The 24,229-nt window shown below is 33.3% G+C and overlaps 2 protein-coding genes and 1 non-coding gene across 3 annotated transcripts; 1 reads left to right on the forward strand and 2 right to left on the reverse strand.

Moving 5' to 3' along the window:
- Positions 1-4,406: 4,406 nt before the first annotated feature.
- TRNAA-CGC (transfer RNA alanine (anticodon CGC)) lies at positions 4,407-4,479 on the reverse strand. The gene has a single exon. It is a non-coding gene; the product is annotated as a tRNA-Ala (tRNA).
- A 3,391-nt stretch (positions 4,480-7,870) lies between these two features.
- LOC129897673 (putative U-box domain-containing protein 50) lies at positions 7,871-12,737 on the forward strand. Its single transcript, XM_055973049.1, has 8 exons — positions 7,871-8,211; positions 8,318-8,430; positions 8,521-8,648; positions 8,726-9,146; positions 9,975-10,115; positions 10,344-10,883; positions 11,235-11,942; positions 12,295-12,737. The coding sequence occupies exons 1-8, from the start codon at positions 8,040-8,042 to the stop codon at positions 12,490-12,492; spliced, it is 2,421 nt and encodes an 806-aa protein (XP_055829024.1). The 5' UTR covers positions 7,871-8,039; the 3' UTR covers positions 12,493-12,737.
- Positions 12,738-13,351: 614 nt separating this feature from the next.
- LOC129897689 (nucleobase-ascorbate transporter 11) lies at positions 13,352-23,476 on the reverse strand. Its single transcript, XM_055973050.1, has 10 exons — positions 22,371-23,476; positions 18,866-18,963; positions 18,595-18,765; positions 18,075-18,175; positions 17,262-17,397; positions 16,885-16,935; positions 16,369-16,656; positions 15,533-15,767; positions 14,196-14,476; positions 13,352-13,914 (listed from the first exon to the last, which is right to left on the reverse strand). Exons 1-10 carry the CDS (start codon positions 23,059-23,061, stop codon positions 13,693-13,695), a joined length of 2,274 nt encoding a protein of 757 aa, XP_055829025.1. The 5' UTR covers positions 23,062-23,476; the 3' UTR covers positions 13,352-13,692.
- Between the last annotated feature and the right edge of the window lie 753 nt (positions 23,477-24,229).

The raw sequence follows: 24,229 nt of genomic DNA on the forward strand, positions 1-24,229 counted from the left end.
TTTAGGTCATACTTTGAAATGTAGCTAACAACGATAATGATTTTTTTTATCGACTATGGTAGATTAATAAGATCAAAATTGATAGTGAGGATAATTGCATTTTAAGAATAAAACTTTTAAAGTGTTAATAATTTTTCATGATCCTTGATAATACCAATATAATTTAAGTTGGTCATAAATCTAGTGTGGAGAAGATTTGCATTTGAGTCTTCTTGGTCTTGTTGGCAATCCTCAATAGCTATTAAAAAAAGGGAAACTACACATTTGACTGTTCTGTCAAAAATATTTACATATATATATATATAAATAACCATTTGTAGGCTATTAACGAACGGTTATTTAAGTTAATTTCCCATTAAAGAAGTATGTTTATAAATTTTTGCAATTTATGTAAAAAAAATTCAGAATAAGATTGACATGATTTACCTATTAGACTTCATGATTTTTTACTTGATTTTCTTATGGAACTGAGTTATTGGGCTATATGAAACTGTTTTATTGGTCCATATATGGGTCATCATATCAATCACTAGTATTATCTGGCCCAATTCTGCATTAGTAGTGGACAGTTATGGGCCCAATAGAGTAGCCTGAAGTTCAATTTTTCTCCACCATTTTATTTTAAAGCCCAAGTATACTATATGGTAATTTTTTCATAAACAGAGGACAAAATATAGCGAGACCCCCCCCCCCCCCCCCAAAAAAAAACAACAACAACAAAAAAACGTAGCAATATATATTGTATTTGTAGCCATATGAAATCTAATCCTAATTGAAATCGCGCGGATACAATATCTTATTATAATTGTATGTGTATGCATGTGTTTTCCAAGTAGAAACTAGATGTATGTAAATGTATATGAAGACAACAACTGTATGTGTGACCAACTGGATTCAATGTATGTGTAGACTAATTGCAAGTGAAATGTATGTTGTGTGTGTGAGGGAACTAATACCTAAAATTTATAAATTGTATGTATATTATATGTGTATGTCAGGTATTTGTTGTCATCTCTATTAAGAGGCTACTCACTGCTATCGAGTTTTTAAATTCACGTATATCTTATATATCTGCTATAAAAATACATAATAGAACTCTATTTATAATTTTTTAAAAGTATCACTATAAAAATATTATAGGAATCGAAACCAATACATCAATTAATTTTCTCAATAAAATATATCTTGGTAATGATACTGTTGATACTAACATTTGGATCTTCTAATGTTGATTGAATTGTATGAAAATGAGATTAGTAAGATCTGGTTCTTTTCTTGTTCATCATTTTGTCAAATAAGTCTCACAGATCTTTGAATTCGAAATGCAGGTCAAGAGGATTAATGATACTATATTGATTTCATCTTAGATAACTTTATAACTTCCACATTAATCTTCTCTTGCAAATTGTGAAACACAACTCACAAGCACTAAAAGTTGGTTAATTGTACAACCATATATTGCATACAAGATTACAATCTCAATATCTACACACAAAAATATGGTTGGCCCTAACTAATTTTTCATTGACAAATAGTTGGGTTGAAAGTGAAGGATGCTTACCATCCGAACAACTCCCTCTTATCTTAATCGTCGATTGATACAAGGATTTATATGTGTAATTAGGAAGGATATATCTTTTATAGACAAGGAAAGTAGATCTAAACTGTCACGACCCAAAATGGGCCGTGAGTGGCACCCACACTTAACCTTCTGGGTGGGAGAACCAACGATACAAACCCCAACTAATAAATATATCAATAATGCGGAAGCTTAAATAAATACATTTTTCCCAAAACCTGAAAGTCATCACATTAAGGACATATAATTCTAAATCTAAGTCTGGAAATATCAAACACCAGAATAAACAAATAATAAAATGTGTCCGAAAACTAAAGACACCATGCCATAACCGAGAAATTCCATCACGAGCTAGAAGGGTAGCTCACCCTGAAATCTTCTGAATTGGAGACTGACTAGAGCTGAGGTCGAGTCGAAGCCGATGGAAGACTCGCTGCACTCCACAAAATAAAACAAAGAAAGATATACGTAGGGGTCAGTACAGGGCAACATGTACTGAGTAGGTATCATCGGTCGACTCAAAATAGAAATCAATATACATAAAATAATAGTGGGAAATCAACAACAACACTTAACAGGTGGCAACCAACGAACAATTACATAACCGGTCAACAATATCAAGATCACACATGAGGACTCAAGCCTCTACACCACACTCTTTGAAATATGAGTTTTTGGAGATTGGGTAGCATTAAGTAATTTTAATTTATTTCCCTTTAATATTACCGTGCCGGAACGTGACACCCGATCCAAATATACTGTGTCGGAACGTGACACCCGATCCAAATATACCGTGTCGGAACGTGACACCCGATCCAAATATACCGTGTCGGAACGTGACACCCGATCCAAATATAATTAATTTATCCTTCCTTATGATTACATTCCACTTCATTAACAATATTTCATCAAGCCTTCTTTATTCAAGGCACCATTTTTGATGGGGCAAGTTCAAGATTATGGATTTCATGGCCTCGGAATTTTAGACCAATCACAATAACATATCAACCATCCAAACCACATCAATTAAATGCGTAGTAAACTTCACACATATTACTCCATGAATATCAATCACTATTAAGAGTCTATCTATGATGTAGAATAAAACCATAACCTACCTCAACGGAAGAACTGAAGTCAAGCAAGCTAATCACCAATGTTTTTCCCTTCTTCGAAGCCTCACGTTTCCAATCTATCAAATATACAATATTCATAAGTAGACTAATCCGTAGATGCTAATATTATACATATGTTTAATCTAACCCAACAACTCACCCGACTCTATAATTAATTTCTTAAAACTCAAGCCTAGGGTTAAGCCCCAATTCCTCCAATATCATGATTTAATAATACTTATATAATATAATATATCTAATAGTTAATTATCTATCTCAATATATTATAACTTAAATCATAATGTGATATACTTAGAGGTTGGCTATTCATCTTAGCCACCTGTACCGATGACACATCAAGTTCTACCAACTTGCTGTGCAACGAGAAGCACCTACAATTCAAGAAATACACCATTCATTAAATTAATCAACGAGGGTTCCACTTAAGCCAAAAAAATAGTACTAAATAAAATTTTAAGGCTAAACACTTCCTTGCTCATCACTGGCTAATCATAATTCCACTCACCTCTCAATATTATTTTATTGCCAACTAATATACTAATATAAAATGTAGATCCTAGCAACTAATGTGTAGAACGAGAATGAAATTTTAGTCATTACCTGAAGTATTGATTGCTTCTCTTTGTGCCGCCGAACCGTCCCTTTTAGTTTGCAGTTCGTGCATAGCAGTGGGTAATAGAAATATTAAACCCTATTCCACTTTATTTTAATAAATATGGATAAGTGGTATAACATATTAACTAAATTATCAATTTAGTCCACTAATTAACTTAATTATCTAAATTTACCCCTCAACTAAATAACTATGGTTATCGAATAGTCCAAAATACCCATTAACAATTTATGGTATTAACCTTTTATGCAATAAGAGCCCTAGTTCTCAAAACGACATAATGGGTCGTTACATAAACTAAAGCACTAAAAACATTTTCTATTTTTTCGACGAGTTTTTTTCCTCCTACTGTGTTGGTTGCTTAAATGTTAGCCCGAATACATTGATAGCCTTTTAAACGTGTCAATAAATATCATTTGAACACAATAATAATGGTCTGTCCAATAGATTACATGAACAAATGATAAAATGTTTCTATTAGATACTTTCGACTTTCGATTAAACTTATGAAGAAAAGTTTTTGCATGTGTTTTTCGAACGTTCATTAGGTAGAGAAATTAACTCTAAAGTATATCACCTCATTTAATTATAAGCATTAGCCTCAATAAGTCGTAGAGCCATAATATGTTCCAATTGATGGTGATGTGTTTAATTAAAGGATGTGGTATATTTAACGTGACTACATAATGAACGTTTGAGAGTATACATAAAATATTTTTCAAAATTTAAAGTAAAAGGATTTAATAGAAATACTTTATCGTATGTTGAGAGATGCTCAATTAAAACATATGATAGTTCATCATTTACCAACAAATTTAAAAGATTGTCGATGTATTTGACGTAAATTTTATATTCTCAACGTGGCAATTGATTGTACATACATTTTTTTTTATTCAAAGAAGAAACTAAAAAGTTAGTTACACAAAAGGATAAACTTTGCTTATATTACAGCAACTTGCCTAACATAATTTCTGCAAATAACAATAAATACACCCGACTATATATTAAAATTGGTAAAAAGAATAATTTTTTTTAGTTATTAAAAATTTAAAAATAAAATGTAAAAAGTTTAAACAACTGGAGGTGCGGGGAATCGAACCCCGTGCCTCTCGCATGCGAAGCGAGCGCTCTACCATATGAGCTACACCCCCTTGATATTCGTTGCTAACTTACAAAATTAATCATAAATATTAATAAGTTCCCTTACATCTATTTACAATTAAGATATATATGCTTTTTATATATCTCTATTGGAACTTTATTCACCACTTTGAACGGATTAAGAAATAATGTTTTTTTAATTAAAAAAAAGTATTGAAAACACTTCTGAACTTGAGGTACATTATTAGTTTCGTCTCCAAATTATTGACAGCCTTAAAAATATCCCTTTACTTGACTAAGTAAACTTAGATACACCCCCCAATCTGCCACATATCATAGCAAGTGGTCTCAAACTTTTGTAGGAACATGAGACTCTTAATAAAAAGCTGAGAGAAATGTTGAAAATACCCCTAAACTTGACGAGAATTTAGGAGTGTATTTCACTTATGTTACAAGATCGGGGTGTGTTTAAATTCAATTAATCATGTAAATGAGTGTTTTTAAGATTGACAATAGTTCAAAAATGAAACTAATAATTCACACCAAATTTATAAGTGTTTTCAATACTTCTATCTTTTCAATTTGAATAAAGATTGATCCTCGACTCCTCGCGCGCAAAAAACAGAAGGGAGCTTGATGGAAAACTATTATTGAAATTGTTGAATTTAATAGGACTAATAAAAAAAAATATAATCATATTTGGTCGGAAAAATACTTTTTTCCCCTCTTTTGATTCTTGCCCTTCTATGAAATAGATAAGCATAAATTATGAGTGTCAATTAAGTGTAATATTGTATAGTTTACGAAGTTATTTTTATTTATGAAAGTAGATTAATTTCGTCTTCTTAAATTATGTGCAATTATATAATTGAAAAAATCATTGTCAAACTTAGCTTTGAATTCCTAAAGCAATATTTTTTTTTGAACTAAAGTGACTGTAAATTTGGAATTGAGGGATAAAAGTAAATGTATATAAATGTAGGCTATAATTTTAATTTATTGTACATTTATTTTCTGGTAAGAATGAGGAAATGGTTTTGCATTAAATGGGTAAGGTTATGACCCGCTATTTATTTCATTTTGATTTATTTTATTTTGATTTTGAAAAAGAAAAACTTGATGGATTACACTATAATTTGTTCATGGATTTTCCATGGAATATGTCATGATTTGATAAAATTTGCCTATTAGAGAACAAAATCAATAAGATTCTAATTAAGTTTTATTTTGAAATAAGTTTATAAGATTTTAAAATAAGTTTTATTTTAATATTATATTACTCCATTTTACACGTTACACTACATTGATTATGTGAGCAAATTGGGAACAAAATATAACATTCTGTTTCACCAAAAAAAATAATAATAATGTAATAAATGTGGAATAAGATATTCATTAACAAGTAGTAGGAGTATTTACCTATAATCAATTTTAAAGGAGGTTTATGTTGGGGGGCTAATCGGTTGGTTCGGTTTAGTTTTGTGCATTATTAATTTAATTTATAATTGATTTTTGGTTTATAAACACGTTAAATAAAAAAATGTAATAAGAGATAAATATTTTTTAATCAAACTTAAATCACCGATGAGCCAACAATATAAAGAAAAAGTATATTTTTTGTCGTCTTTCTAGCGTAAAAGTAAATAATAAATAAATACGTTAAAATTGAACTTTTAACAGAATTTTGGATAAAATCAAATAGAGAATATACTTGCAGATGAGGTATGCATCTCATACGTACCTAATGTTATTTGTTGACATGTTACGTATCTTTTTAAAATGCACTTTTATTGTGTTCTACTAATTGTTTCTCCATGAAATAAAATTAATTAATTAGCTGTGAAAGCTTATTAGTTAATTTTCTATATTACCAAAAACACCTACCATACAAACATCAAGAATATATTAGCACCATAATCCTTCATATATAACATCAAAGGGGCTGCAAAATAAGATATACTCTGAAATAGTAATGTGATGATTTCTTATAATTTAATTCCTAACAATTTACGAAATAAATAAACCACATAATACGAAGTTACATAATCGTTTAAGTAATTAATTTATTCTTTTATTTTTTCCACTTACACGTTTACATTTCATATAATTAAATATAAAGTCTAAAATTGTAACGTAGTGATTTTTTCATCATTCAATTCATAACAAATCAAATGAAATTTGCATATAAATTACATCAATTATCTAAGTTAAAAATATCTAAATAGCTAATAGAGATAAGTTGTGTCAAACAAAAACGTTGACTTGTCCTTGTAGTCATACCAAAGTATAGTTTTCATTAATTAATATTTAGTGTAAATTACCGGCAAAGAATATCCTCGGATATGCATTTATCAAACATCATAGAGCTAGTCTCCTTTTTAACTAATCACATTAAATGTTAATTATATTCTAAATCCTTTTTAATTCTAAGGGTTCAGAAATAAATTATTTCGAGATTAATTATTTTAAAATTGTTATTCTATCATTAATATGAGATATGAATAATACTATAATTTCAAAATAACTAATTTTAGAATAAATTATTATGTAATTTTATCCGACTAAATATAAAATAAACTTATCTCTCCCAAACGAGTCCTAAAGTAATATCCAAGAAATTTTCTAAAAATCAAATCAAGTACCAATCAATCTGGCCCCATTTTTGCTATGACCGGCTAAAATCCTAAACCAAAAGTCCAAAAAATAAAAGACAATAACATTGTTGGCCCCTAAGTTATTAATAAATTACACTCTTAGTCCAAATGATATATGATTAGCATATTTAAATAAGTATTTTCCCCCCTTTTAAGAAATATATTATATTCGGGTGATTTTTAAAACTATATTACAGTTGAATATAGCGTAATATTATAAGCTTAACATATAAGTAAGGTCGATGCCTGATTTTCCGACTCATTACTCATTTTCTTTCAACTCGATGGAAATTGCAATCTTGAGAGAGTGAAACAATTGACCTCCAATAATAGGTAGATTAATATGCGCTTTCTAGAGATGGAATCTTCTATTTTTTCTTATTTGACCTGAAATCGATCGATCTAGCCCTAACCAGATTGAAGAAAGTGGTAGAACAATTGATAATCATGACTAATTTATGAAGATTCACAAGCGAGAACAACAACATATTCAATAAGTGAAGTTAAAAAAGAACTTTATCCTTATATTGCAGAGGAAAGACGTTATTGAAAGACCCAACTTTTGATCAAAGCAAAAGGATCAAAAGTGCATGTTTCAACAAACTTTTAATCAAATGTACTCAAACAGATATCACAAGGATTAAAATCAAAATTCATCAGTATTTGTTGGACCAAAAATGTTATTTATCAAAAAATAAAAAAATTAAAAAATTTGGTTGTCTTGACACAACAATATAAAACCCAAGTAATCCTATTCACTTCCGTTTTGAAATTCTTCCCCTCAATAAATCACACACAAAATCTTCAAAATACCATAGATTTTTTTTCCACTTATATATATTTTCTCCTCACATGTGCTTCACACTTCGTACCCTTTTAAGACTTTTTTTTTCCCTATATGTGATGACTTATAAAACTACCATACATATATAATAGTACCTTTTTTTTTCTTGGCCATGGCTATAAAAATGGAGAGGGAAAACAAGGTTTATGTAGCAATTAATTCAGATATTCATGATGGTATTTTAACCTTACAATGGGCTCTCAAAAGATGGAATTCTCACTCAATCACAATTGTTATTCTTTATGCTTCTAATAACATATGTAAAGATTATGTTATTACTCCAAGTAAGTGTAACACAATTTACCCCCTTTTTAAAAAAAATTGTTATTTGATTAATTCATACACCCTTTTCTTCATTTTAATTATTATTTTTTGTTGTTGTTGGTATAGTGGGAAAGCTACCAGCAGGATCAGTGAATGAAGAAAAATTGAAGGATCTTGAAAAGTTAGAAGAAGCAAAAAATCAAAAGATACTTTGGAGATACAAAGTTTTTTGTGGAAATGTATATGTTTTTTAATAATTCTTTATAACCTTTTTAAAAAATATTTGGTAATTTCTTTAATAAAAAATTAATCTTATTTTGTTTGTATAGGTGAAAGTTGAAGCAATCAAGATTGAAAGATATGATGAATCCATTCAAAACTTTATGGTGGATTTGATCTCTGGTCTTAAGATTACCAAATTAGTCATGTCATTGACTTTCATGAAGCCTTCATCATGGTACAAAAAAAAATACTCCTTTTTATGAATCTTTTTTATCATTTAATTTCATGATTTTCTTAATTTTTTTTATATAGGAAATCAAGAAGTGCAATAAGTGGATCATTTTTTGTGCATAGACAGAAGCCAGAATTTTGTGAATTGTTTATTATATGTGGAGGGAAATTGGTTTTTCTTAGAGAAGGAAATAATGGAGGATTAATTGAAGATGATCAAGGAATTATGGTTGCAAAATCAAGATCAATGAGAAAAAGTTTCAGAGATTTGGTTATAAAAATGTTTCCTGAAAATAGTTCAAAATTGTTGAAAAATCAATGTGATTCATCATCATCATCAACAAGCAATGGTGAATTTGATCAATGGGAAAAGTATAAACAAGAAATTGAAAATTATGTGTGTAAATTATTATCTTCAAATTTTGAAGAAAATGATGATTTTGTTGCTGATGAGATTCTCCAAAAGAACATCATTACAGAGCTTGTTATGGCAGAAAATATGGTAAGTATAAATACATTTTTATATTATCAGTGTATTTTAACTTGTTGTATCAGATAACTTGCGTTATTTTCTAGGTAAGTAGTCTTTTACTTTTTATAGATGGTTATCGAATTCTTGGTAACAATTTTTAAGTGATAGAGCAGGTAAAATCTGATTCAAAATCTATGATGATATAAAAGTTAATCTCAATAAATTATGTGGCCATGATAAGTTGGAGTAGTTGCAAAAGAGATTATTATTTTTGACAAGTCAACTTTGGCTTCCTTTTCTTTATTTGTTTTTATTTTAAATTCTTAATTTCTTGATTATTTGGACATCAGAATTTTCATGATAGTGATAGTACAAACTAGTTGCTTATTATTCTTCAGTATATGAAGAAGCGTTGTTTCTCATTTTTTTCTTCGATGAATCGTTTTTTTTTTCAAAAACTGAATCGAGAAGCCCTCTGTTATAATCTCCTTATTTTATAACAGGGTGTCTGACCTAACTTGTGCACAATTCGACTATTCGTCTGAGTACTTGCTACCTCCCACCAGTATAGATATTGAACAATTGTTGCCACCGAGGTTTAGGCAGAATGAATGAAGTCTCTTAGCATTTTTTTGTCTTTACTGGGATTTGAACCCTTTTCTTTCATAATTTGTACCGATTTCATTGACCATTACGCTACATTCTTAGGTGCAAAAAGTTGAATATTCTAATTACATTGGTTTTATTTTATGAGTTTTTTGAGTCTTTTTTTCTTTTGTTGTTTTTTCATAATTCCCTCAATTTTTTTGAAATTGATTTCTTATTCATGTTAGTCTGATTAATATTCAAATATATTAGACTGTGCAAGAAAAGAAAGAAGCTTTGAGAATCAAATTTCTGGAGATTAAAGAAGCAATACAACTAAGCAGAGAAGAAGCAAAATCCCATGTTAAAGGACAAGCTAAGGCTCAATGGACCATCACATTATGTACTAGAAGAGTAAGTGTTACAATTTTACGCACCACGATTAATTCCACGGGGTACTTGATACCTCCCACCAGGACAGGTATCAGGTAACTCTGTCCACCTAGGCTTAGACAAATGGGATTTGAACTCGAGACCTTATGGTTCTTGATCACTAGACCACGTCCTTGGACGCCTTATACATCATAGCTAGTTTCATTTTGAAAATTTACAGACTTTACACTTTGCTATATATATATATAGGCTGAGGAAATTGATGGCTGCATAAATGATGAACTCGCGCGAAAGCCTGATCTAAAGAGAGAGTTAGACGCTATAAAAGACGAGCTGAGTGAACTTCACACTGAAGTCGAGGTCACAAAGAGTAAGCTCAGCTCAATTCTTGAACTACAACGCGAGTTATCTAACAAGATGCAGCTGTCTTCTGTGGCAAGATCGCGTGCTGAGATCCAAGTGGAAAAAGTATTGAAGCAGAGAACGGATACACTTCAGGAGATTGTGGAGTTCAGAAAGCAAAGAGATGTTCTATGGCGAAGGATAGAGTTTTGTAGAGAAAAAGATGCAATAGGTAATGCTACAATGCTGATTGAACCGAGGTTTGAGTACAAGGAGTTCAGTGCTGCAGAAATTAGAACAGCCACGGATGGATTTTCGGATCTTATGAGGTTGAAATCTGGTGGTGATTGGACTGATGTGTATAAAGCTAAGCTTCATCACACATCAGTTGCAATCAAACTGTATAGTTCTGCTGATGTTGATTCTGGAGACACCTTTCAAGCTAAGGTAATACAACATACATTTCTTTATTTGCAATATAAAGTCGAGCATGAAACCTGTAGATTTCACGTGTCAAAATACTTTTGAGGAAAAATAAGTCTAACTTTACCACTCTACTTTTGACTATGGTTTAAAATTACACTCCGTTATACTTCAAGTTGGAGCTCCATTAGTGTCAAGGGTAAGTACGAGACAATATGCTAATGATAAAGGTAAGAGTGGCTTCAAAGTATGACGGAGAGTAAAATTAGGATATTTCGTGTAGTCGAGGGTTATGTTTTATCCTTTTTCCATAAATTAACAATATCACGAAAATAATATCATTACGTGTCTGAAATCCAAAAAATTCTGATGCAGGTGAAGCTCTTAAGCCATATGAGGCATCCTCATATGCTATCGATGATTGGATATTGCTCTGAGCTAAGGTGCATCGTGTTCGAGTATATGCATAATGGTTGCTTAAGAGACATTCTCTTCTCAGGCAACAGAGGCTCTAAAAGGAGAAACAAGGGCCTAAACTGGCAAGCTAGGATATGTATTGTAGCCAATGTTTGTACAGGCCTGTGCTTCCTCCACCACGCCAAGCCAAGGCCCTTGGCTCATGGCAACCTCAACCCTTCAAAAATACTTCTTGATCGTAACAATGTGGCGAAAATCCATGGTGTTCGGACACCTTTGTCCAGTGACAAATCGGATATAAGATCAGATATCCGGGCTTATGGAAACTTAGTCTTACAAATTCTGACCGGAAGAAACTGGGCCGGGCTGGTTGAGGAGGCGATTATGATGGACCAGAGTAGGCTTATTGAAGTGCTTGATCCGATGGCCGGAGAGTGGCCATTGGATATAGCACTGGAGCTTGGTAGAATAGGAATAAAGTGCTTGTCTATTCATGAAGACAAGGAGTTAAACATGACTAATTTGGCAAGAGAACTAGAGAAAGTGAAGAAGTTAGCTGATGAAATAGTAGCAAATGGTGAATGTGTTGTGGCAAATGGAAGAAATCTAGATGGTGATGAAGACTCCACAGAGCTTCCTAATTTCTTCCTTTGCCCCATTTTACAGGTTCATTGTCTATTCTCTACTGTATTCTTTTTTCCTTCTTGTTTTGTTATGCCTTTACTTGAGCCGAGGGTCTACTAGAAACAGTCTCTCTACCCTCGTAAGGTAGGGGTTAGGTTGTGTACACACCACCCTCTCCAGACCCCACTTATGGGATTTTACTTGGTATGTTGTTGTCTATCCCAACATTTCAAGGGTGTGTATTGGTACGAGCAAGAGTCATTTTCTGGTGTTTGATTGACAAAATATTGTCCAATGAAAACGTTTTTTCATGAAAATTGACTTCTATCATACCACACCCTTAATTCTTGTTTTCTTTTTCATTTCTTCATATACTTTTTGTTGTTTGTTGCAGGAAGTGATGAAGAATCCACATGTTGCAGCTGATGGATTTTCATATGAGCTAGAAGCTATAGAGGAATGGCTAAAGAATGGAAGAGATACCTCACCAATGACAAATTTAAAGCTCAAGGACAATCTTCTCACTCCGAATCACGGTTTACGTGCTGTGATCCAAGACTGGCAAAAGAAAACATCAACTTCTACCAGATAGATAGATAGATAAATAGACAGATAGAGAGAGACAGATAAATAGTGAAAGTTGATACGAAGGTTCATAGGATTTCGTACATGCAGGAGGAAGAATAAAGATAGCAAAAGCAACAAAAGAACTCATTTTCTTAGATTTGAGTAAACATGGTCTAAGAACCATCTTTGACAATTTGTTTACTGTTAAATGTATCAAGGATGGCAATCATGTAGTTTTATAACATATAGTTTTATAACTTTTCTCTTCCACTCCTTCTAGTCGAGTGCCTTGCGGCGCCTTTAACGATGAGAGAAGGCGATACTAAAGAGAATAACTCAAGGGCACTAGCTATATAACTGAGAAATCCCTAGTGTCATTGGTGCATTGTTTGAAAGAGAATAACTCAAGGGCACTAGCTATATAACTGAGAAATCCCTAGTGTCATTGGTGCATTGTTTGAAACTCAGTGTATAATAGGCCTACCTTTCTACCCTTCTCAACTTAAATACCATCCCTTTTTCTGTGGCAAGTGTTCAAACCAATGACATGCATGCCTAACCACGCATCACATAGTGTGCTCTTAGCTCCAAGGGCTTTTTAGAACTTTTTTTCACAAATCAAACAGGGAAATTTTCCATCTGAAGGCAAGTTACATTCCATTGCAAGAGTAACAACATACCCGGTGAGTGGAGTCTACGGAGGCTAGTGTGTACGTAGACCTTAACCTACCTTGAGAGGTAGAGAGACTGTTTCTCATAGATCTTGACTTAAGAAAATGACTGGAGTGAAGAAATCAAGACAAAAATACGACACAAGACATGACAAAATATACCGTAAAAGGGAACAATAACTACAACAAATAATATGATAAACGAAATACCAGTGACAATAGATAGTAATAGAAATTGAAAGAAAAAGAACCTATAAGGGAGTATTTCAATATAATGCTTCCATTCATCATAACTAAAAAACCAACTTACATTTCCATATAAGAATGAATTAACAGTGGAATATGGGATTGCCCCATGGCTCTTTCACAATTACAGAGATAATGTGCTATATTTTGCTGAAGTCTGTAACTTCATAGTGTATAAGATGGTAAAATATGTATGTACTCTTTCATCTATTTTAGCTCTACTCTTTCTAAGCTATGCTTTGAACCACAATAAGTTTCTTCCTGAAGTTTGACATGCAGCAAACAAGGTTTTTTTTTTGTGCATATTGTCATGTACCGACGCATTTAGCCCAGTGGAAACATCTTGCTACTCTACTCGGTAATGAGTAGTCTAAAAGGGAAGAAGGATCTGTCATAATGTCTTCAGCCTTTGACCAAACGTACACTCCTCGTTCTTGTATGCTACCAGGGACGGTATTGTCTAACACGAATGCCACTAATAGTGTGACAACCATGTTTAAGGACAGAAGTGCATTCATTGCAAAATTGAACTGACAACAACATTAGGAAGAAACAAGTCGTTAGTTCATTGCGAATTCATGGAAAATTAAGAAGGAAAATTCAGTAGAAAGTACATCTATAGAATTCCGTTCTTGTACACAATTCCATTTTATACCAAATTACGTGCAATAAGAGGCGGAGTAAGGATTTCGACTTTCTAGGTTTTGGATTTTAGAATGTCGACTTCAATTCTAAGTAACTGGGTTCTAAATCTAATATTTGTACATATTTAACTAAAGGACAATATCAGAAGTCTTTAAGATGAACTCACTTGCGAATTCCCGGTATGTACTGGTCCATTGGATGCTGCTGCATAAGGAATTAGATAGCCAGGCAAGATTAGGCCGGTCTCTGGTGCATACTGCTGAAAATAAGCGGGGACCGACAAACCAAAGAACAAGGATACACCAATGATTATAATGTTTCGGGAACTTGCATTTTGTGTATATTGCAATGTCGATAGTCCCAGAGACACAATAAGAGCCCATGTGAAGCATAGTACTGCAGCTGCCAATGCTTGTGGTATAGAAGCAAGAATAGCACCAATTTTACCTACCACATCAGTTAAGAAATAAGAGGTTACATGTCTCTGCAAATGAACTAGCCAGCTATTCAAAGACGTTTTCAAGGCAACATCATCTAGGTATTTTTCATATTAAAAGAAGCAAATAACAAGAACTTAAATGTTCAGTATCTACAAGAATAGACCAAGAAGGCAGTAAGATATATGAAACACAGCACTTAAAAACTTATCGAGAGGCAGAGCTAGGATTTGAAGCTTATGGGTTCGGGATTCTAGTTCTTTTAAGTTACTAGGTTCTAAATTAATAATTTGTACAAATGAAATGGATTTTTTAAGACAAATAAGGATTTGGACCAAAGCTACTAAGTTCGGCCAAACCCGTAAGCTCTACTCTAGCTCCGCCCCTGAATTTATTCAAGCCATGCTACATGTTCCATTGACGAGAGTATTCTTTATGGTTGAACTGCCAAATATCAGGAATCTGTCTTTCAGGTTTCACATTTATCAACAAAATTCATGGACCAGTACAGCATTGTAAAAGGGGAACGGAGATGGTGAAAATCTTGCAATGCTACTTTCCATTCATCTAACTAGTATAGAAACTTCCACAGGAGAAAACTTATGACAAAGTTGAGTCATCATGTTCTGAAAATAGAGATCGTATGACGAAAACTTATGGAAAACAGGAAAAGTGATGCATAGAACAGACATAACATGCAGGAAAAAGGATACGAGCTTTTATATACTCCGTCCATTTCAATTTGTCTGTCTTACTTTCCTTTTAAGTCCGTTTAAAAAAGATTGCCTCTTTGCTTTATTTGGCAACTCTTTAAATCTAACTTTCCACATGGCATGTTTAAGACCACAAGAGTAAAGGACATTTTGGTACATTCTTCATATCTTTAGTTTCATATCTTTAGTTTAAGACCACAAGATTCAAAAATCTTCTTTCTTCTTTATTTTCTTAAATTTCGTGCCAAGTCAAAACCAAACAAACAAATTGAAACGGAGGGAGTAGAAAAAAAGAAGGGATAGGATAAGTTTTTTCCAGCTTCAATGACCAATTAGTCTACATTAAATCATACCTACAAAGGAGAATAGGATTAAAAAAGCTGCTCCAAGCTGCACAGCCCTTCGGTTTGCTACCTTTGTTGCATTGATCGTGTGTACATTCTCTGTCAAAGTTGTTGCCCCAGTACCCGTTCCCCAAAGTCCAGCCAATACACTGCAGAAACCTTCCAGACCAATCCCCCTGCTGACTATACCTGGGGTTGGGGGTTTCAGATTGATTTGTATTGCTGCGGAGTGATAACTTCCAATCTACAATGTGCAAATGTTAATCAATAATTGGCCTTGAATTATGACAGATGGTAAGATTAGTAAAAGACAAACTTTTTTTTCTTTTTACTTTTTTTTAAAGAGTGAAGGATCGAAAACACGCCTAAAATATCTCATTTTTTCAAGTTTCATACCTGAACTGTAAAGTATGTGAATAGCCTACCTAAATTATCACCAAATGTGTATTGAGACACACCTTGACCCTGACTAGACCAAATCTGTTTCGATAAACATTTTGTGATATTTCAGGTAGAAAACTTGAAAAAAACAAGATATTTCAGGTGTGTTTTTGACCCTTTACTCTTTTTTAAAAGCAACATGAAAGATTTCAGAGGAACCAAAAACAACAAAGAAGGAAGATCATATAAACTCATTCATGCTTCCTCTTTTTTTAATCTTGCAGGTGAAATGCAATCTGTCAGCAAAGTGAAAAGAAGAGTGAGATTCCTTTTCCTCTAATATATAGAAGAAGATATGCCAGAAATGCCAAATTGTGAAAACGAGACCTCATCTTGGTGAAACACCTAACCAGAATGATTTCAATGCCATAAATGATACCTTTAATAGGTCAATGATTACTCACCGAGTCAATGGAAGCAACTAGCGATACAATCACCATAATGATTGAAGTCCGTAACCGAAAGGTCGGTACCCCCCATTGGAAAGGATAAGGAATCCTGACCCAGGCAGCAGTTCTCATAGCATTGGAGACATCAGTTCTACAGTGCCTCATTGTATCTGCATGCTTTTGACAAGCATCAATAAGGATGTTGGAATTCGGTATGTTGGGGCTACAACCCTTAAAGTTATATGCACCACCAGCTGTCAGGAAAAACGCATACACCCAAATGATCATAACACTAACAGGGACCTGCAATAATTATTTTTTGTTCGTTAGAACACAGATGAATATGTGATGATTGTTTCTGTAGTAGCTGAAAAATCATAATACATCTCCTAAAAGAGTTCTCCATAACAAAGGTCTTGGAACTAAATCCACTAATATTATCTTGTTCAGAGGTTCCCGTCCCAAAACCCCTCCACCTCCCAAAAAGAAAAAATCCAAAGAGAAAAAACAGAACGAGCAGAAAATACGTACAGCATATATACGAAACACTCGGTGACCAAAAATGGATGTTCCTCCAAGGTACTGTAAAGAGAAATGACAGAACGAAGTTAGTGAAAGGAAACAAAATATACTAGATCTCAGAAGTGAGACACTGAAAATCTATGTTGCTTGTACTCTTCAAAAATCGGGTGCGTGTTGGATCCTCCAAAAGGAGTGTTGTTTTGGAGGATCAGACACGGGCGTGGCAGTACTTTTGGAGAGTCTGAGCAACATAGCTGAAAATCAGCTCACTTATTCATGCCAATACAATGCGTTTTTTAAATTTTTTTCAAGTAAGAAAAGATTTCAGTAAATAATCGTATACGAAAAAAGAAAAATTACGATCATAAAACATTCATACGACCTACCAAGGTAAAAATAAGGATAAGCAGTATCTGAGGAAGGCTGACTTCTACACAACTACCAGCTTGTGGAAAGCCATAGCTAAAAAATGCTAAACCCACTGCAGCTACTGTTGGTGCGACCACAATGGGATTTATGAACCTGCAGGATATGTTCTTAAAACATATTGATTAATTCTCAGTAGAGTCTTAAAAACAGAACTAAAAGACTGATCTAATGCATACAACCATGACTCAAAGCTAGTCTGGGTAAAACTTTTAACTTATACAGACAATTATTACAAAGTTTATACAGATCCCAAACTCCATTGTAATCCATCTTTTTTGATGCTTGAGTTATTTTGATATCTTCATGTCTATAGAAAGTCATATTTGTAAAATACAACAAAAGAGTATATTTTTAAGGCTAAAATGGTTCTGGGATTCTGCACATTACTGCAATTTGTAGATAACATTAACCATCCTATGCTTTCTGAAAACCGTGTTCACTTTCCCAGCTGGGAACTTGACTTCCTCATGAAACTGTAAGACATGAATATTCAAGATAGTGCTATAAATGGGAACAAGAAACATGTTCCATTAGTGATTTACTTGTTTACTTTTTGATAGCATGCAAAATCCAAAGATCATTTCATGTTCCATTAGTGGTTTACTCGTTTACTTTTCGATAGCATGCAAAATCCAAAGATCATTTCTATATACTGAAATTTACTTCACATTATTTAAAAAACAAACACAACTTTTCTAAGTTCTCTTACAAAGGAAACTCACAAAAGGGGGCTGGCAAGAAGGAACTTGAGTGAAGTGCTCAAACATTACCGTAGAAAAAGGGACATCAAGCCACTGAAACCCAAGAAGCTCTGGAAAATCGATCCAACAATTATAGCTCCTTGTAACTCCCTCATTATGAACCTAAATTTCTGTGGACACCCGAAAAGTTTCCATCAACAAAAACCCATCTATTATAAGAACATGTAAAATAAATATATAGAATAAATAAATTTTACATGCAGTCAATATTGACACAACATAATGAGGAATAAGCAGAGTCTTTCTAGAGATGTTCCAAGGAACATGCAGTGTAAAGACTAGAGATTGTTACTGAAGCAATTTGTTCTGGAAATGGTCAACACTTCAAGTAGTAGTAGAGTAAAAGAAGGTAATCATTTGAACATATTAAATACACATACAAAGATTGATATATAAAGACAACATAGTGTACGCAGACCTTACCCCTACCTCAGAGGTAGAGAGGTTGTTTCCGATAGACCCTCAACTAATATATAAAAACCATTTACCTAAACAAAGTCTCACTAGGATAACTTCAGTTTTAACTTACATGCTCAGCAATATTCCGGTACTCCTCAGAATTCATGATAACTAATGCAGGAGCCAAATATACAAATGAGCTCCCTTGAACTAACGGCAGACGGGTGCCAAAATATGAGTGCAGTATTGTGGTAAGGCCAGACACTAGCAGCATCGTGGAAACCACATTGGCAGTATCTTTCTGTCACCACATGGAAAGAGAAATCAATGAGAATGACAAAGAACTTGCTAAACCATATACTACTGTAATTCAAGTTGCAAGTTCAAAAGAAACAACTCACATCACTTCCACCCATGGTGGGAACAGTAATCAGAGGGATAAAAATGAGTGAACCAGCCAATGACAAATAGTGCTGCAACCCATAGAACATAAGAGGCACTGCAGTTTGAAGGACAAAATAAGGTCAACAGTGATCAACGTAGAATCTCAGGAGATCGTGCATCTAATAAATTTCACCATGAGAAGTCTTACCTCCACTTGACGTTTACATCAAGCCAACGAATGCAAGACATGTGTCATGCATACAGTAACTTTATTGGTTTGGTATAAACACCAAGTGCGGGTAAGTATTTACCAACAAAAAGTGCATATTACTATCTTTGTTTGTTTCCCATGGTGAACTGAACCAAAATAAACTGTGACTTCTTTATAAGTTCACTTCTTTAATCTATATCTATATTACACTAAAAGTTGGAAGCCCCTAAGTCTGCTGTTGAACTGCCAAAATATTTATCAAAAGTTGACTGGCGCCTTTTACTCTTCACCACCACGGAGTAAAATTACCATAAAATTATGATTAATTTGAACTACATTGAGCAGGGTAAATAGGAAGAAATATTTTATCTACCAGTACTTATTGTTGATGTGCTAATTATCTAAATTGCTATTTACAATGTCAGTTTTTTCACATTTCAACTTGAATTTATTTGCTCCATTCAGCTTCCACCATTAATAACATTCATGTATAACCTTTTCACATCCTTTATTCCACTTTACAAAAGTGCATAGCTATGTGTCAGCCCACTTTATCATTTTCTCTTGTTTGTATAAGAGCATTACCAATAGCAAGTTTCCTTTTTTGCTCTTCCGTCAGGCGTATCGTCTTAGCACCATTTGCAATAGACAGATAAAATTATTCTTTGTTTGTTAGTTGGCTTTCTAAATAGATAAATTTATTTTATACTTGCTGCCTACTATCTAGGAGGAAAAACTTACCCGCACCCGGTATTCACATCAAACCACATCAACTTACCATGATTGAGTAATTTAATAACGTGAGAATACATATTAATTAACCATGGTTATGTGAAAGAAGTCTGGGAAAACAAGTGTCTTGCATCTAGGTGACAGAAGTCTATATGCAAACAAATGTCTTGCATCTATTGGTTCGGTGTAAGCATCTGGTGGGGTAAAAATTTACTCGCATCCAATGTTTACACAAAGCCAATGAATCCATATCACATACACTGTGATTATTGAACCATAGTTAATTAATACACATTCTCACATTAATTTATCATTAAACCATGGTAAAGTAGTATAGGTTGATCAACCACCTGGTGTTGATAAGTTTTTACCATTAGTTAATCATTTGGTCTCATAATCATGGTAAATACATATTGCAACAAATGTTTATACCAAATCAAGCACTTTAACCTTAACATCTAAAATTAAAGTGAAAATACATATCACTTAATCATGATTAAGTGATAAATATTTGTTTTTTGATAATACAAAACACATCTTTATCACTTGATTAAGTAATAAATATGCGTATGAAAGATGTGTTTTGCATTCTTTAGTTTGGTTTAAACATCGAGTGCAGATAAGATTTTACCATGGATTAGTGGGATATATTTGCTTCTTCTTTTTACATTATCGGAAACAGTCTCTCTACCTTCATAAGGTAAGGGTAAGGTTGCGAACACACCACCCTTCCCAAAGCCCATTTGTGGAATTACACTAGATATGTTGTTGTTGTTATAAGATTAGATCGACAAACATAGTGGTCACTGGACATATTTGCTATTCCTATAAAAACAGGTATTCTCATGTCTCCTTGTTCTTAAGCTTCTTTTTTTGTTATTAAAATCAATTTGAAAGTATCTCTTTAAGAAAGCTAACTTATAGAAAACAAAAAGTAATTTGTTTGTTGCAGCTACGCCAAACGTAAAGAGAATGGATTTTATGGAAAAGGGGGATTTTGACACTTCATTGTACACCTTTCTAAAGTGCAAGAAAGAATGTGAAAAGGCTATGCATGAATCTTATTAATGGTGGAAGTTGAAAGGAACAAACAAATAAAAGCTGAAAGGTGAAAGGCTGATATTGTAAATAATGAACAAGATAATTTTACACAAATGCCAAAGTACTACTAGCATATGAAAGACTCTATCCGGTTTACCTAGTTCAGTGTAGTTCAAATTAATCATTTAATTGAAGGTAATTTACTTTGTTGTGAAGGGTACAATGGTCCATTTAATTTTGATGGACATTTTAGTATTCAACTTTAGGGGCTTCCCAGTTTAAATATAGCATCGATAGATAGATTAGTTCCCAATGGTGAACCTGTGTTTATGTCTACTGTAAGATTTCTAATTCATTTTGATAAGTTGTCTACTGTATTGTCTGAGGTGGCTTTTAAGATGCTTCTTATGCTTGAATTTACTTTCCACAAAAGGCTTTCTTAAGAGACTTACCAACCTATGCTCGGACTCTCCAAAAATGAAGTCGCACCCGTGTCGGATCCTCCAAAAAGACACTACTTTTGGAGTATCTGACACGCACAACATTTTTGAAGAGTCTAAACAACATAGCTTTCAAAAGGATCGACCAAGGCAACCTAGAAATGTAGCAGGTACTTCAGTGATTAGAGGCAAAGTGAGAGAAAGAAAGAGAGGTGTGGATGTCCTTTCTTTGGTGATCGTGTAAAAACCAAATGGTATTGTTCACTTGTTTGGTGCTTGAATGAAAAACCAAAGAGCATTTTTCATTTTTGGTGATAGAGTGGAAACCAACTCAATAGTGTTGGGAGCGAATGCTAGAAAACCACAGATTGTAAAATTATAAACCTCAAAGTGCTTGAGGTATAATTCCCTTGTGTGTTCCAAGGGGACTCGAGTAGGCATAATATATGTGATCCAAACCAATATATATATAATAATAATAAAAAAAACTCGACTCATTTACTTTCCTGCAGTTTACCTCCATACTTGTTCAACTGAAAAATAATGAGTTTGTTGTGCAGCTTATTTATTTCAGTTCTCAGTCGACTAAATCAAACTAAGTCTACTCAATTTTAAAGCTCACAGTCCACTTCCCTCTTGTGTTTTCAGAAAGAACATTCTGTACAAATTTAAGCAAGCCAGCTGATTACAGTTCCTTACATCAAGGATTGAACACATTATTGTCATTATACATTAGCCCCTGCCACAATAATTTCATTGACTCATCTACATTATATTTCCACTTAGATGGTTACTGTACTATCTCTCTTAGTGATGCTATTCTAAAAGATTCTTAAATTTCCATCAAATACATTTGACATAAAGACATTCACAAGAATCACAACCAAGTACAAATGTACAAGAACAACAAAGCCAGTGTGCCCTACAAAGTGGGGTGTGGGGAGGGTAGAGTGTACAAAGACCTTACCCTACCTTGGATGTAGGGAGGTTGTTTCCGGTAGACCCTCAACTCAAGGAATCACAACCAAGTATAAGGGGAAAATGATTAGATCAAGTCAGTGAACATTCAACAATGTTAAAAGCAGAATAAATACTAACCAAGACCAGGATTTTCCCTTAATCCACATTTCATCCGCGGAGACTGATGACACCCTTCGTGACTAGGATCCTCGCCATCGGGATATACGCCCATTCCCACTTCTTCATCCATATTGCCATCATCTTTCCTTGGTACTTCTGTAACTGGAGCAGCAGCTTGAGCTATGTGCCCATTCACAGCTCCATTAGTACTATTACCATGATTGCCATTCTCATTCAAAACATCTTTTCTCTCCTCATTATGAGCTCTCAAAATAGGTTCCATCTCAATTCTCCTCCCAAGATTTTCACCTCTTCCTCTTCCTCTTCCATTTCTCAAACCCTCGTCGTTAGACCTCAAAACTGGCTCAATTTCAACCCCTCTATTCCATGCCCTTCCTAAAATAGGATCAAGTTCAATCTTTGGAGATACAGTTTCAGTTTTATCAACCCCGATTTCCAAATCAAAGCCAGCATTCTCATTATTCCTCACATTCAGATCTCTCCCATTATCAAAATCCCTCCTACTATGACCACCACCTCTTTCACTCTCCCCAGAAAAAGTTGTTGACACAAAACCAGTCCTCTTAGCCCAAGATTTCAACTCCCTAGGGTCATAACCTTTCTTTGGTACAAAAGGTTCAATCTTTGGATTTACCCCCTTTTGCCTATCCATTCTTTCCTTCATTTCTGAGTTTGACCCACCTTCCATTTCACTATTTCCTCAAATGGGTATCAAGAAAACACCAACACAATCAATTCTTTCTTATGTTTCTCTCACCCCCACTACAAAAAACAAGAAAAGAAAAAATCTCTAAGCAAAAGAACTGAAGTTTCAAATAATGCAATAAAAGGGTGTCAATAAAACACCAAAAAAATCAATTCTTTCTTCTGTTTCTCTCACCCCCACTACCCAAAAACAAGAAAAGAACAAATCTTTAAGCAAAGAAAGAACTGAAGTTTCTGCTAATACACTAATGGGGGTGTCAGAATGAAGGGAATATGGTTTTCTTGAGCTCTTTCAAACCATTAATGGCTACTGCTTAGCCAGGAAGAGCTCAAAAGACTACAAGTAAGTACTATACTTTGATTTGCTTGTTTTCATATTACTGCTGAGCTGTTGCTTTCTTGTGATGGTGTGGAAGTATAAAAAGACAAAAATGCCACTATTATGTCAGTTGCCGTTGAGAAATAGTCATTGGAGGGTTACTACTCTGTTTTTTTTTTTGTTTTTTTTTTTTTTAGTTCATTTCAAAAGTTAATTATTAGCTTACTGATATTTTGATACAGTTTATATATCTTTTCAAAATTATTTATGTTTTTATAAATTTTATGTAAAATAAAAAGTAAATAAATAAATTGAAATGGGAGGAGCATATAATTATGTTCCTTTGCCAAAATTATGTGCTTTGGCTTCCTTAAGTTTTCAAGAATGTTGTCCAAATCTTTGTTGAGTTCATGTTGTCTTTTACCTTGTAAAAGGAAAATAAATTGTCTGTTTTCTTGAGTGATTCAAGGACACGGTGATGACTGATGATTGTCATCAATATCTTGTTGAGAAGAAACATCTTTTTTGGTTTAATAAGCTAATAAAACATTTTGAGGATATTTTATTTAGATATTCGAATTAAATTATATTAATTAAACATTTTAATTTTTAATAAAGTTTCAATTAGATACTTTTCGGTTTAAGTTTTGATTATGATTTTTTGTGTTTTCATTCGTTTATCAAATAGTTCAGTTAACGATATAAAATATGTCATTTGTTTTAATTATATGCATTCACTTCAATATAATTATACGTAAAAAAATTCAAATTTGAATCGAAAGTGTCTAATTGAAACACTTATTAAGAATTTAGATTTTCAATTAAAACATGA

This window comes from Solanum dulcamara, chromosome 1 (genome assembly GCF_947179165.1).
Source record: "Solanum dulcamara chromosome 1, daSolDulc1.2, whole genome shotgun sequence".
NCBI classification, from domain to species: domain Eukaryota; kingdom Viridiplantae; phylum Streptophyta; class Magnoliopsida; order Solanales; family Solanaceae; genus Solanum; species Solanum dulcamara.